At 57.6% G+C, this 15,542-nt stretch overlaps 1 protein-coding gene across 1 annotated transcript; it reads left to right on the forward strand.

Moving 5' to 3' along the window:
- Nucleotides 1-5,905: 5,905 nt before the first annotated feature.
- On the forward strand, nt 5,906-12,115 carry LHX1 (LIM homeobox 1; the record flags this gene model as incomplete). Its single annotated transcript, XM_079904684.1, has 5 exons — nt 5,906-6,075; nt 7,939-8,165; nt 8,262-8,539; nt 9,907-10,072; nt 10,479-12,115. The coding sequence occupies 5 exons, from the start codon at nt 5,906-5,908 to the stop codon at nt 10,856-10,858; spliced, it is 1,221 nt and encodes a 406-aa protein (XP_079760810.1). The 3' UTR covers nt 10,859-12,115.
- Nucleotides 12,116-15,542: the final 3,427 nt, after the last annotated feature.

Here is a 15,542-nt window from a genome sequence, read left to right on the forward strand (position 1 = left end):
TTTCCACGGGCTCTGAGTCTCCCACCAAAAAGGCTGCCTCCTTTTCTCCTGCCCGCGATCCCGACTGTCACACACCAGACACCCTCCAGTCACTGCCAGGACCCGCCCGCAGCACCTGCTGGGTCCTGGGCTCTGAGCCTCTCCCCGCCGCCTTTTTTGTCGCTGGGTTTCTTTTCCTCCACTCCTCCACGCATTTCCCCCAGTATGTCTTTCCTCCTTTTATTTCCCGCTTACTTTTCCACAGTCCTTCTCTGTTTTCCTCTGGGTTTCTGCCCTTATTCGCTGTTCCCATCCCCCTGCCCTCACTTCTGTCTTTCTCTCTCTGTCCCGCCCAGACTCCCCGTCCCAGACTCTCCATGTCCTGTCTTTGCTCCGCGCGGCGGTGCTGACTTGCATCTGAGATCACCACGCTCGACCTGGCTCCCCCCTTCGTGCCCAGGGTGCCTCCAAGCCCTCGTGGGAAGCCTGGCGTTGTTTACCCAGCCCGAGCGCACACCGTGAAGGCCCGGCCGGATGCTGCCTTTTACCGGCCTCGAGGTCCCCCACCTCCCCCAACCCGGGCCTTGGAAACGTGGCCGGGCCAAGTACACAAAGGGGCAGGGTGACAAGACCCCCAAACTTCTCGCCTTCAGTAGCGCACTGACCCAGGAATCTCGGGCAAACCCCCTAACTTGGGTTTCTTCCCCGGGAAGGAGATAATACCGATCCCCCCTCTTACTATGTGATTCTGGGCAGGTTGCGATAAAAACTGTAAAGTGCTGCGCGCAAGTAGATCATTTCCAGGAGAGAGTGTTGGAGTGAGATTAAGGCAACCCGAGGCAGGAGCAAATGAGAGAGGGCAAGGAGAGAGCGGGGAGAGGTCGGATCAGATCCCAGCTTCCTGCGTCGCACGTGTGGCGTCCTCACCGAGTCTGTGCGGAGTTTGCGTGGCCTCCGGTACTGCAAGGGTCCCGGACGCGCCCGGCTCGCTCCCACCTCCCTCTTCCTGGAAGGTGGCGGCTGGTCGCGCCCTATTGCTGCCGGCCCGGCGCAGGTACCCATCTAGAGCCCGCTCCGCCCCCAGGCGCCCCCTTTCGCGGCCTCACCGCCGGTTTCTGGAGGCCGCGGGCTGTACAGGAGCGCCCTGGGCGAGGAGGGAAGCGGCCGGGGCGGTGGGCGTTATCGGGACCAACAGCAGCCGACCTTGTCGGCAAGCTCGGGTCCTTGGGCCTCCCAAGCCACTCGTCGGGGAGGGTGGCCATGTAGGGCTCGGAATCAAGGAGGCGGCGGGAAGAAAGCGGGTGCAGGAGGGGGACCCTACAGCCCCCCAACTGCAGGGCGTCTGGGAAGAGCTGGCAGAACCCTCCCATGGCCCGTTTCCGGGCCAGGTCCCTCCTCTTGGGCTGATCCTCAAGGCGATTCTCATAGCAGAAACCTGTGATGTGAAAGCCGCTTCCAGGGCCCTCTGGGGTCTTTTCCAAGAGCGCCTGGGATGAGGTTCAGAGGATTCTGCGGCCACTGAGCGATGACTGGGCGGCAGATTGCCCCTCCCGGCACCCGGTGCAGGACTTACACCACCTGGCAGCCGGGCGCTGAGCGTGGTTGTGGGTGTGGGAGACGTGGAGAGCTCTGGGGAGAAAGCGCCTGCGGACTTCAGGACGCAGGCAGTAAGGGTGGCGGAGAGGGCGGGGAGGCAAGGCTGGTGCTCCTGGCTGAGCAGACATGGATTTAAAAGCAGAGCTGAGCTGAGAAGCTTCGGAGACGGTCAGTTTTCTCTCCATGTCTCTGCGACCAATTACATTTTAAAATAAAAGCTCAATGGAAATGGGATAAAAAACATATTAATCTACTGTGCGGTCGCCTTGGAGGTGTTAAAATTGGACTCAAATTTCTAGAATCAGGAGCCAGGAGACGCGCTTCGAGTTGCTCTCCCTGACGCCCTGCGAGACACCGGGGTTAGTTCCCGTGGACCCGTACACTGAGCCATCTGGACCTCGGAGCCCCATGGTCTAGAGTCCGCGTCCTGCCCTCGCCCTCAACTCCCTTACCGCGCTAGTCCGCCCGCAGGGGGGAACCCTCTTGTCCGCACATCGAGGTCCCCGCACCCCCAAACGGCTGCAGCAAACCTCCTCCAGCCCACTTGAAAGGAAGCGGCAGGCCTCGGGTTCAGGAAGGGCCGGCAGCCGGGTCCAGCTGTCGCCCCGTAAGTCCCCGCCGACTGCCCCCCACCCCCGCGGTCCCTCTGCTTTGCATGAGAAGGAGCCCAGCTGGGGCGGGGGCGGGGTGGAGCCACTCGGGACAGGGTCCGCTATAGATTCCAGAAAGGGGCGGTTGAGTTGAGGGCGCTGGCGGCGAGAACCAAGACAGCTGGGGGTGTGGGGGCGTGGTGGGGAGAGCGTGGAGACCGCTCACAGGACCACCCCCTTCTGCGGGCCTCACCCGGCGCGGCGGACTGGGGAGGTGCCTCCGGGTCAGGGTGGAGGAGGCGAGGACCCCGCGCCACGCAGCTCTTAGCGCCTCCCCGGGTCCTGGAGTGCGGGCTACGGGTCGGCTGGCTCCTGGAAATGCCGGGTCCGCGGGAGGAGCACAAAGCCAAGTCGCATCCTTCGAAGCCGGCCTGCTGGGTTGGAGAACCGCCCTCCGCATCCCCAGCTCTGCCCTGAGCCCCGGCCTGGGAGAGAGCCGCGTAGGGGGCTGTTGCAAGAGACAACCAGTCCCAACGCCGCCCTCCCCGCAGTGGGGAGCCAGAGGCCAGGTGTGTGTGGAGGGGGTGCGGAGAAGGCGAAAGGGCCCTCGCGCCCAGAGGTCAAGATGGGCGGAGCGCCAAAGAGCCTCACTGCCGGTCTTGGCTTCGGCTTCCAATGAAAAGGTGACGCGGGCGGCAAGGCGGGGGCTGCCGGCGGGCCTCGGGGGTGCAGGGCTGGGCGGGCGGAGGCTTAGAGGAGGGAAAAGCGTGTTGGCAGAGTCCTAAAATCCCAGTCCACGGAGCGCAAACCAAATTCGCTGTAGTGGCTAACCGGTTCGTTCGAAGAGGGTATTCCATTTTGCAAAGAACTGGCTTCCTTGCCCGCCACGTTCACAACAATTGCATTGCAGGGCGCATTTCCCCCAACTTAGCTCCGGCCCTGTGTGAGATGCCTGAACCCAGCACCGCGTGGGGGGTCAAAAGGCCATTCTCAAAATACCGGCTAGACCTTGCTGGCTGGCTGCCCATCCTTATTTCCTTCTACACTAGGGCCAAATGCGCCTTTCTAACACCCCTGTCCCCCCAAAACAAAAACAAGGAGCAAATGCGGGACTGCCCGGCCCTGCCACCTTCAGATTTCACTTGGGGAGAAGTCCCGGTTAGGCATAGAAATGGTGCTGTCGAAACGGAATTTGGTATTTGATGGGTGTGGGCCGCGGAACTAGAGTGACTCTTCGAGGCTAAGAGTCTCAGGACCCGGACCCGACCCCTACTTCTAGGAAAATCTGCCCCCGTGGGCAGTGGTCCCTAGTTTATACCCTGAGGAAAATTAGGGAAGTATAGGCTGCCTAAGACGTGAACTACCGGAGGTTGTTCTGCGCTTGTCCGGGGAAGCTGGTGCCAGCCCGGAGCCTGGAAAAGGGGACAGGGCGGCCAGGCTCGTACTCTGCACACCCCAATCCCCTGCAGCCTCGCCGTGGAGCCCCCAGGACGTCCCCGTTCCCACCGTCAGTACCACCACCCCCCAGCCGCCGCTACTGCCCCGCGGTTTCCCGCCTAGTCTTTTGTTTTTGTATGGAAAAGGTGTCTCCGGATCACAGTTTTCTCACAACTTCTCGCCGGGGTTGCAACTCCTCACCCGAGGCGCTTCCCCACCCACTCTTTTACCCCGCCCCGGCGCCGCGCCTCCGGTCTCCCCCGCCCCACCAGGAAACCTCCGGAATCAACTTTCCAAGACTGCGCTGCGGGAAACAGACACCCAGATCTCCTAGAGACCCGGACCCTGTGGACTTTGGATGGATTGGAGGAGGGGGCACAGAAGGAGGGACCGGAGGAAGGAGATTCTGCTGCCAAACGCCCTCCCCCGCCCAACTCCCCCAAAGACAAGCGCTGCGCCCGGGGCAAACTTCTAGGCCAAGAAAGCAAGAGGAAAAAAAAAAAAAAAAGCCAGCACCCGCTGAACTGCAAAGCCAAAGAGTGCACCTGGGCCGCCGAGGCTCCCGGACCCAGCTGCACCCCAACCTCCAACAAGGCTCGATCTTGGGTTACTGCCCCTCTCCAGCAGGCCTGCGCCTACTCCCGCGCGCTCTCAGTCTCTCCCACCGAAACCGACGCCTTACCGGAGCAGCAGGGGACCCGGGCACCTCGCTGCCCGCCGCCCGCACCGCGCCGGGCCGCGGTTGCCGCCGCCACTGATCCTCTAAACGCGGTCTCCCGGCACTCTCCCCAGCCGGGGGATGCAGAATGGTTTACAGAGGGACCGCGAGCCGCTGATTGGTCGCAGGCCGCCGTGACGTCGGCGGGCGCTGCATTAAGGCGAGGGGGCTTCCAGAGCCCAGCCAACAGCCAGGAGCAGTGACCGAGCCGCCGGAACTGGGGAGAGACGCGCCGGGGCGGCGGACTGGGCCAGGAGACCAGGGACAGAGGGACGCTTGTCCGGGGACAGCCTACAACGAACTGCGGCCCGGAAGGCGAGAGCGGCGGCCTGTGCCGAGCTGTTCCAGCCGCACAGAACTGTAGCCGCTGCACCAGGACGTTTTTTAAAAAGCTCTTCAAGCTACTCCCCTCCCCCCGACTCCTCCCGCTGCAAAAGAAAAGAAAAAAAAAAAAAGGAAGGAAGGAAAGAGGCTAGAAAGGAAACCCAGATTTGCCATCACAACGAAAAAAGAGGGGAAAAGGAAAAGAAAAGTCGAGAGACTGTGGGGTTGCACGCAGGCAGCTGGAGCGTGGGCCGAGCGATGTGGGGCTGCGCGCCCAGGCGGCCGCGAGTTGCTACTGGAGCCACGATGCACGGCCAGGCGCGGTGAGGAGCCAGACGGCACCCCCTCCCCGAAGGAGTCCAGGCGCAGGGAGGGCCGTCCCGAGGAGACGGAGGCCGCCAGGCAGGCCACGGGCCGAGGTGACGGGGCTGGGGCGGTGGGGAGCGGGCGCGCGCACCTGGCTGCGTCCGCCCGGAGTTGTCCCTCTCACTCTCGATTGACACAAACACTTCTCCAGAAGGGGGGAAACCTAAGCAACAACAACAATCAACAACGAGATCTTCCTCCTTTCCTCCCTCCCTCCCTTCCCCCGCGGCCTGCCCCCGCCCCCTCCCCCAGGCCCACCGCAGGCTCCCAGGGCGTCCCGACCCGTTGCGCGAGGCCGACAGTTTAGGATCCAAAGCTTCCCTACTCGTTTGGTTCTTCTCTTTTTATAAAAAGAGGAGGGGAAATTCCGGTGACGGGCAGCCCTGCACACACACACACCCGCCCTCATACCCCGACAAAAGCAGATGCACTTTGACTTCTGACAGCTCTACCTCAAGCCCGAGAGAACTCAGCGGCGCTTTCCCTGCAAGCCGAGCTCGCCGTGTCGTCCTCTTCCTTCTCCGACTCCGTTTTATTTATTTATTTCCGTTCCCGTCGCCGTTCTCGGTGACCTTCACTCCTTCGCGGGCTCTGGGCAGAAGAGTCGCTTTCTCGCCCGCCTGAGACTCTTTTCCTCGCCCCAGGAGCGGCGGCGGCGCTGCTGTGCCCCGGGGCCCCGGGACTGTCGGGCTGCACACTCCACCGAGGCGCCCCCCGACCCCCATCAGCCTCCTCCCTCTCTCTGATTTTCCGGCGCGGGTTTCGGTTTGCACTGCCAAGTGTGTCTCCCCATTTTGGAGGGGCTGGGGAGTTCCTGCCGGTCGTCTTGGTGAATCATCCCCTCGGCTCTACCTGCGCTTCTCTCTCCGGGCCTCACCCGACCAAACCAAAGACCATGGTGCACTGTGCCGGCTGCAAAAGGCCCATCCTGGACCGCTTCCTCTTGAACGTGCTGGACAGGGCCTGGCACGTCAAGTGCGTCCAGTGCTGTGAATGTAAATGCAACCTGACCGAGAAGTGCTTCTCCCGGGAAGGCAAGCTCTACTGCAAAAACGACTTCTTCCGGTGAGTACTTACCTCGCGCGCCTCTGCTGCTCCTTCCCCGCGGGCCCTTCCCAGCCAGCTTCGGATCAGAGGTCAGCGTGGCCGCGGCGGCCGCGTTAGGAGCTGCCTTTGGAGAGGGCAGCCAAGTCCCGGGGGCTCCCGCCTCTTCACCAGCTGGCGCGCTGGGCTCCCCGGGACGCGGCCTGCTTTCGTCTTGGAAATTGTGGGTCCGGGCTTGGTTGCACGTGCCTGGGAAGAAAGGGTCTGAGCTCGCCTCTGAGCCAGAAGCCTCTCCAAGCTTGGAAAGAGGTAGCTCAGCCTCAGGAGGTGTAGCCCCGGCTCCTGCCTTTCCCCTCGCAGAGCTCTCCAGCGACTGCATCCTCCGGGCCTCCCGGCTTTGCTCGTCCTCCAGGCTGAGCTTAGAAGCCCAGGCTAGCTCCATGCCACTGTCTTTTCCGTCTCCGAGAAGTCTTGGCGGGAACCGCCGAGCCTTTTGCACGGAGTGTCTGAGTCGCCTGCGGTGGCAGCGGCAGGGAAGCGCTCGGCCATGGTGCCTATCCTGCACGCCCCAGAGTCTTCCTGAAACCCAGTTGGGCCTCGCAGCGCCGACCTGGGCACACTACTGCACGGTAGCCTAGACCTTGCCCGGCTGCCTGGGTTGGCGGGAGGTTCGGCCTCCGCCCAACGCCGACCTCAGCTCTGAGGCGCAGGCTCCGCTCGGAGCCCTCCCAGGCTCTGCCCGCCACAGCCCGCCACCTCCTTGCCGAAACCTGGGAAAAGCCGAGACCCGGGTCGTCGGAGCCGGGGGACTTCTCCAGACAACCCTCCTCCGTTTAGCATTTTAATTGAATCCTCTTAAAGTTACTATCTTGCCACCAAATCCACACAACACACAAGTCAACAGAGAACTGGAGCAAACTCGAATTGAAATTCCCTTGTGCCCGTTTGAAATCTCCCAGTTTACTTGGCTGACTTGGTCTCTGCTTTTCTCTGAGTTTGTGGTAACATATCAAACTGGGGGACAGAGTGGGGGTTCGAAGCCACCCGGGTCGCTTTGCTCAGAGGCCTGGGACGCGCTGTCCCCAGCGCATCCCCGGGACGCGCGGCTCTGGTAGCGGCGGACCATGGAGCAAAGCTCTGTCTGCTGGTATTGCCGAGAGCAAGCGCAGGCTGAGCCTCTGGGCCTCGGCCGGTGCTGCCGGGCCTCCCGCTACTGGCGGGAGCCGAGCCAGGGAGCGGCGAACGGTGCCGACTGCCAGTGGGCCCCAGAAGCCTGGCTCCCGCGAAGCGCGGCCCGGCACCTAGAGCCCCCATGCGGTCTAGCTTGCGCCAACCTGCTGGGCTTTGGGCTTGAACGTGGCGACGGCCTGGCTGTGGCCATCCGGGCTCTCCGCGGCTGTTTGTTTACCCGCGGCTGGACCGGACCTTGCCAACCCCGAGCCCGTGTGCGCCTTCTTTTTCGACGAAGGAGAGGCAATATAGAGAAAAGCGGTGATCGAGACGCATTTGTATGGCGCTCTAATTTTGTTCTCTGAATCTAATCGGAAAATAGGTGCCTCCCTCTCCCTTCCCGTCGCCACCTTGCCGCCTTCGGCAGCGCTTTTTCCCTCTGGGACAACGTTGGGCGTGAGGCTAGGGGTGGGGGCAGCTTGAGCTCCTTACTCCATCATTCTAACCATGTGTATCTTCTCCCTGACTTTTCACTGGTGCCCCGCACTTTCTCCTGCCTTCTTGCCTGCTTAATCGGCATTCTGCCTCTCTTTTTGGCTCTCTCTCTCTTTCTACTTTTCCTCTTCCCTATTCTTCTTCCTCCACTTTCTTTCTCTATCGCCTTTCTCCCTGTTTCTGTCTTCCCTTGGCCCTCGCCAACCTCCCCGCCTGCAGGTGTTTCGGTACCAAATGCGCGGGCTGCGCGCAGGGCATCTCCCCTAGCGACCTGGTGCGGAGAGCCCGGAGCAAAGTGTTTCACCTGAACTGCTTCACCTGCATGATGTGTAACAAGCAGCTCTCCACCGGCGAGGAGCTCTACATCATCGATGAGAACAAGTTCGTCTGCAAAGAGGATTACCTAAGCAACAGCAGCGTCGCCAAAGAGAACAGCCTCCACTCAGGTGAGGCCCTAATTCCCGGCTCCTTAGGGGCGGGTGGGTCCTGGGGGAGGAAGGCCTGCCAAGGGTGCTGCTCACCTGTCCCTTCCCTCTCCCCAGCCACCACGGGCAGTGACCCCAGTTTGTCTCCGGACTCCCAAGACCCGTCGCAGGACGACGCCAAGGACTCGGAGAGCGCCAATGTGTCAGACAAGGAAGGCGGCAGCAATGAGAACGACGACCAGAACCTGGGGGCCAAGCGGAGAGGGCCGCGCACCACCATCAAAGCCAAGCAGCTGGAGACGCTGAAGGCCGCCTTTGCCGCTACACCCAAGCCCACGCGCCACATCCGCGAGCAGCTGGCTCAGGAGACTGGCCTCAACATGCGTGTCATTCAGGTCAGGGCCCGAGCGTGCCGCTCAGTTCTCTAGAGGCCCACACAGCTACTCCGTGCAGGCCGAGCTGGGGCGGGGGGCTGTTTTGAGGAGGAGACTGAGTCCCTGTAGGCTGGCGGAGGGGGAGGGAGAGGCCCAGACACAACCCTACCCGGTTCGAACTTCAAAGCATCGCCAGATGCGTAGAGCATCTGGAATTCCCTATACCTCCTCGTCTTCCTGGTCCAGCGCAGGTGAGAGTGGTGACGGTGGGGGAGGGACGGGGAGCATGAGGCTGGAGGAGGGGACACTGTCGGACACTGCGACGGAGTTGGGACCTATCTGTCTGCACTGCCACCTCTGTTCGGGAGGAGCTAAGAGGTCACTGTGCCTCTCGGAATTAATCGGTTCCGCTGGCTTCTGCACAACGTGATCTCCCTCTGCGGGTCCCCACCCCCAACTTTGTGGGTCTCTTGCCCCAGTTAAACAAGCCCCAGAGCAGAGACTTCCCCTCCAAAGAGAGGTGGGCTGTCCAGGTTTGAAGGGAAGGTGGTCGGGGTGGGAGTCAGCTGTACCTCGGCCTGTCCAGAGTAGCATGGGATGGGAGGTGGCCATCCAGGCAGCTGCGCAGGTGCCCGCTGTGAGGTCTTGAGACTGCGTGTGAACCGGGCCCGAGTCTTGGGCCCAAGGTTAGGTGTCCGGTGCCTGGAGGCTCTGCGAGGGTATGGGTGGATGTGCCTGGGAGGCTGTGTGCATGGGCACACTATTCAGGCTGCCCTCCACGGGGGCCCTCTGCCTCTGAAAGGTTGTGCGATCTTGTGCGCAGGTGAAGGGGAGGCTGCGTGTCTGTGTCACTACCAGTGAAAGGCTGTGGATAAGTACGTTTGGCACTGGGAGATTGTACGTGGGTGGAAAAGGAGACTGTGGGTTTTGGTGTCACTATCTTTGGGAGACTGAGTGTCAACAGGAGGCTGTTTGGATCTCTGTCACTATCATGCGGGGGAGGGGGGGGGGCTGCCAGGGTCCCTGAAAGGCAAGCTATGTGTCTGATACTATTTGGGGAGGTTGAGCCTCGGTGTGTACAGCCCCCGGGAAACTGTAACTGTGTCGGTGGAATTATTAGAAACAACTCCAACTGCCTCATGTTGAGCAGGGCGGCTTGCCCAGTTCCTCTGACGGGAATCCTGTTCACCATGGGCTCAAGGGCCACCCTGCGCGGTCCTACTCAGAGACCGCGCCCCCCCCCGCCCCCATATACAACACACAGACACACCACACGGCCCGGAATCCGCGAGATAAGCGGTGAGGGGCCAGGTCCGGCCGCGCACCCGAAGTCGGAGGTGGAGGTGGCGTCTCCGGGGCCTCACCACCCCCCCGCGTGTGTGCTTCAGGTCTGGTTCCAGAACCGACGGTCCAAGGAACGGAGGATGAAGCAGCTAAGCGCGCTGGGCGCCAGGCGCCACGCCTTCTTCCGCAGTCCGCGCCGGATGCGGCCGCTCGTGGACCGCCTGGAGCCGGGCGAGCTCATCCCCAACGGGCCCTTCTCCTTCTATGGAGGTGGGTGCGCTGCCTAGGGGCAGGGCGCGGGCAGGGCGCGGGCAGGGCGCGGGCGGGGCGGGCGGGGTTGGCTTCGTCGGAAGCGGGTGGCAGCGCAGAGGCGCTTCTGGCTTTCTATAGAGAAGCGGAGAGTAGGGAAGAGATGGGTGGAGGCTGGGGAGTAAATCGAGGGGGAGGTAGTGAGACCGGACCGAATTCCCGACCCTGAATGAGGCGAATGGGCAGGTAGGGAGCAGCTCCGGCGTTTGCACCCAGCCTTGTCCGTCCTTCCGGCCCGGCAGGGGAGCCGGGCGAGTGGCGACTTCCCCGAGTCGCCCTCCCCAGCCGGCTCGCGGGCACGCCTTCCCGCCCTGTCACCCTGCCCCACCCAGGGCCCCGCCCTGACAGCCTCCTCGCTGCTCCGCAGATTACCAGAGCGAGTACTACGCTCCCGGAGGCAACTACGACTTCTTCCCGCAAGGCCCCCCGTCCTCGCAGGCTCAGACGCCAGTAGACCTGCCCTTCGTGCCGTCGTCCGGGCCTTCCGGGACACCCCTGGGTGGCCTGGAGCACCCGCTGCCCGGCCACCACCCGTCGAGCGAGGCTCAGCGGTTCACCGACATCCTGGCGCATCCTCCCGGGGACTCGCCCAGCCCCGAGCCCAGCCTGCCCGGACCTCTCCACTCAATGTCGGCCGAGGTCTTCGGGCCCAGCCCACCCTTCTCGTCGCTGTCGGTCAACGGCGGGGCGAGCTACGGAAACCACCTGTCTCACCCCCCCGAAATGAACGAGGCGGCCGTGTGGTAGCGGAGTCGCGCACGATACGCGGAGTTCGTGGTTGTACAGAAACGAACCTTTATTTAAGAAAAACAGAAAAAAAAAAAGAAAAAAAAACATAAAAGCAAGTCATCCCCCCCACTTCCTCCAGCTTGGGGGGTCATTTTCCGTCTGGGGAGACCGGATGGGAAAGGGGGACACGAAATAGAATCCAAATCCGCCTGGAGGTAAAACTGGGATCCGTGCGCTGGCTGGCAAGGTGCAGAACTGGGGCTCCCGCAGGGAAACGCAGACCTCTCCCCACCTCCCACCTGGACCCGGATTCTTGGACAGACACCGCCGGCGTGAGCGAGAGCCCGGCGGGCTGCATAAAAACACCCACGGCAGCCGCGGGAGGCGGCCAGTCGGTGGTGACGCCAGGAGCCGCGGGGAGGGAGGCTGCGCCCGCAGCCGGTTGAGGACGGTGAAGCGGCCGGGGAGCTCCCGGGCCAGCCAGGAGGGTTCTGGCTCTGGGAAATTTATTAGTGTTGTCTCAGAGTTCAGCAACAGCGACAACAAACTTATAGCTTCAGAAACGCCGACCTGCTGTGCATCAGGTGGGACTATATATATATATATTTTTTGTCTCTCTGGGTTTTTTGGTTTTTTTGTTTTTGCCAAAATTGCAAAATTCTAAATGTAAAGCCCTCAGTATCAACTCTTCTACCTTCACAAAGCTCTACACATACACGCACACACACACACAATAGGATGGTCTCCAGCCAGACCTCTTAGTAAAATGACTTGAACATCAGCTGTACAAGAAAAGTATTCTACCTTCACACACACAAAATTAAAAAAAAAAAACTATTGAACTAAAAACAGTCAACTGTTTACGTATAACGTTAAATTCAGGAGTTCAGTGTTTTACTAATATATCCTGTTTTGAAACCTCTTGTTCGAAACAAAATGTTTTGAGCAATCAACCAAAATTGTTCATTTTCTTTTCCTGTAGATGTTCTGACAGATTTACAGGGCTTACAGCTCACTGTGCTAGTATGTGAAAAGGTGTTGTTTACACAAGGCAAAGAGAAAACGTGATATTCAGACACTTGCCAAATAGAGTAATTATAGCACAAATACTGTAAAGGTGCCTGGCACCGCAACCTGAAAAAGTGTTAAAAAAAAAAAAAAAGTGTTACAAGGTTGAAAAAAAAAACCATCTTTGCTAATTTTTAGTCCTGTTGAACATTCATGGAATTGTTAATATGACTTATATAGACCCACACAGGTTTTATTTTTGTGTCTTTAAAATAAAAGTCCAAAATATTTAAATTTTATGGTCAAATATGCAGTCAACAGCTGCTACTTTTTTCTTTATATATTAAATTTCTCGTATGTCTTTTATTGTTCTGATAAACCTAAGCTTGTGTGACCTCCAGTGCATATTAGACCATTCACTGTATGAAAGAAAACATGTTGAATAAATTTGTGAGTTTTTAATAAAAATAGAAAATCTGATGTTTAGATAACTGGTGTGTTATTTGATGTTTTAACAACTAGAATTGAGCTGTGACGGAGCCGAATGACCTCTCAGAAGCCAGGAGGAAGAGAGACAGGACTGGTGGATCTGTTTTTACCTTGGCTGTAGTTGAACCCCTTTGCTAATGCCAACCAAGCTTTTCTCTGTGCCTTCCTGCTGTTATTAACTACAGATTTGCATTCTGTGAATTTTAACGGATACAATTGAGATGTTTGCCGATAAGTTAATATAGAACTGGAAATAGAAATCAAATCCATGGCTAAAAATGAGTGGTCCCAGTCTGTCATTAAGCATGAGACCCCATGCACTCTCTCCCTCTCCCCTCTAAACAGGCAAAACCAGATTTCTGAACGTCAGTTACCTATAAATAGGTAGTTAGAGGTGGTCCTTTTCTATTTCAATTCATTTCCCATAGATAATCCTGCTTTCTAACTTGGTGGTTTGAAAGATAACATAAAATGAATGTACAGCACAGCTATAAATGAAATACTTTAATCCCTTTCACAGAACTGTTGTGAAATAGTTGTTTTATAGTATTTGTTTCATTTGAAGTTTCCCAGAAGGAAAACGATTTTGCTTGGCACAAGATACATATTACTTTCTCTGAAAGAGGAGTAAAAATAACCAATATAGAAATCAGATTTCAACTGAGAGTTGCCATAAGGTTCTGAAAAGTAGTTCAGTCCCTTCCAAGTCTTCATTAAACATGGAAGGAATTTAAATATTTTATCTGCTGTGAAATACATGTGTGTGTTTTACTATCAGACACTACCACAGTTCCAGAATTTCTTTTCCATGTCACCTACATTTCAGTCTGGATTCTTTATTTCCTTTTTTTTTTTTTTAAATCAAGGGTTTTACATGAAATGGTATGCAATTTCCAGTGTTGTTTTTATATTTTGTTAAGACACGACCAAGTGTATCTTTCTTGCTAAGAAGGGTTTAAAATAAATATTTCCCTGCATCCACATGACAGCTTATTCAATGGGGAGGACTATCGGGGTGGAATGTGACAGTGTTCTTTCAGAAATCCAAATTTATGAAATACTGGGGAGACTTTTGAAACTCCTAGCCTCTGCATGCAGCACATTTACCTGCTTTGTATGCAGATCGCCTTGTTTTTGCCCTTTTAGCATTTATATACATTAAATCATAGCCAACTTATTCATTGTAGCCAGCCTCCTTTAAAGACATTCATTTAACTGAACGTATGCTCATTGGGAAGCCACATTTTCCTATCAAGGCTGCTGAATTATTTAGCAGCCTTATTGTGGAATCTGGTACTTGATAAGCATTTTAGAGTTGGTTGCTCGGTGTGGACGCAGTTTTTCTCTCTGACTTCTCTCTGGCAGCTGCTCGGTCTTTCCCCTTGGAAGCTGTGTCCAGAGCCCTAACGAATCCCTGGACAGGTGGCAAACTTCAGCAGTCAAATGTGGAGTCGCCCGAGGCGGGGAGGTCTAGGGATGTCAGGGACTGTTCTTGTTCCCATCAGAGCTGTGCTGCCCACCTCTGGCCCTGAGGTACCGAGGAGCGCTGCACCATCGCACTGCGCCTGGGCACTCCCCGGAGAGGCGTGAGGGTGGGAGGGGAGCGCCCAGGCGGTCCCCTCCGACCCCCAACGCAGTCTCCTCTCCTGCCTGGGCTTGGCCGCCTGGTTTCTCCCCGAAGCCATCTCAAAGCTGCCACCTCTGTGCCTCTAGCCACCTGCCCTCAGGGTTCCAGCGACTGGGAGCTGCCATCTGCCCTGGACGAGGGAGGCATAGCTCACCCACCTCTCTTTTCCAGGATGGGGTAAAGTGGGAACTGCTTTAGGGCTAGACAAGGTGGGGGAGGGCGATGCGTGGAGAGCCAGGACAGGCATTGGAAAGGGCCTGGGACCCTTGATAGTATGTGAGAAGAGAGAAAGGTAAGAACATGGTTTCCCTAAACTCTTGAAACTCCTGGTCACCTGAACAGACAGGAGATTGGGACAATGGGGGGGGGTGGTATCCAATGTCACCCCTGCCTATCCTCTGCTCTTGCTACATCTGTGTGCCACTTTGCAGCCCTTAGGCAGAGGGACCATGAACTGGGAGACCTTCTGACCTTCTCTGGAGAGGACTGTTTTTTTCGGAGCATGCTCGCATTTATTCCCATCCCCCTCCTCATCTCATCTGCTCACATCACAAGGGCAGTCAGGGTTTACATTTCTTCTAAGAGGTAGAGTTTTTGAAATAGCCCCTCCCATAGTCCACCGTCCATCTCCACTCCCACTCCCATCAGGAAAACCCTCCTCCCTTCTCAAGAAACTAGAATCAAGTAGGGAGGACCCCCCAGAGAGGGGATTTAGGAGGTTGCTGCCTCCTGCCTCCACATCTCTGAGCTGCATCTTAAGTCCTAGAACTCTTTCTTCTTTCCTCCACTCCTGGAGGCCCCTCCCTACTCTCAGGATGGGGTGGGAAAGCCAGGGAAGCATTTTGGGGGCCCTGGGTTGTGTGCAACAGCAGTAGAGTGGTCTTGATTTCTTCCTCAAAAGGCTTCCCAAGTCAGTAGGTGCCTGGACAGAGACAGAAGAGTAGGGAAGCAGGCATTTTCTGCCCAGAATTATCCAGCAGTGTCCTGTTTGCATGACAGCTAGAGGTGCTCTCTGCCTTGCCTCACCTCCCGGCTCCTTTTCTCCCCTTTCTTTACCCCAAGGCTAGGTTCCTAAGCCTTATTAGTGTCCCAAATAGGAAGGGAAGAGGACCGGGGGAGGTAGTTTCCTAAATGTGGGGTGAGGGAAACATTTTTGTCCTTCAAAGCCCGGGGCCATGCCTGTCCCAGTCCGTGGAGCCTGCTTTTACTCTGGAGGCCCCAGACGGCAGGCACCAGACTGCAATTACAGGGGATATGGTTTGTTTCGTTTTGTTTTTGTTTTAAAGCTGTTTTCGACTGAATTCTATTGCAGGTGGTAAAAAGCAGTTTTCTTTGCCTCAGTGCCTTGCCTACGGTGCCACCATCCTAGCTGGAGAGCTTTCCCTTCCCAGTGTCTGTGGGCATCTACCCTGAGGGCTTCCTGCCGCCACCTAGGAAGGGGACATGGAACAAGTGGTCTCTTGTTGCTCTTGACGCTGGGGACGCGTATGGAGACTAGGGAATTCAGGGACCCTCATGTCCCTTGGGTTCCACAGGAGACACTGGAGAACTGAGGGTTCCCCAGGCTGTTTAACTGTG

The sequence above is a fragment of the Stenella coeruleoalba genome (genome assembly GCF_951394435.1).
Source record: "Stenella coeruleoalba genome assembly, chromosome: 19".
In the NCBI taxonomy this organism is placed as follows: Eukaryota; Metazoa; Chordata; class Mammalia; order Artiodactyla; family Delphinidae; genus Stenella; species Stenella coeruleoalba.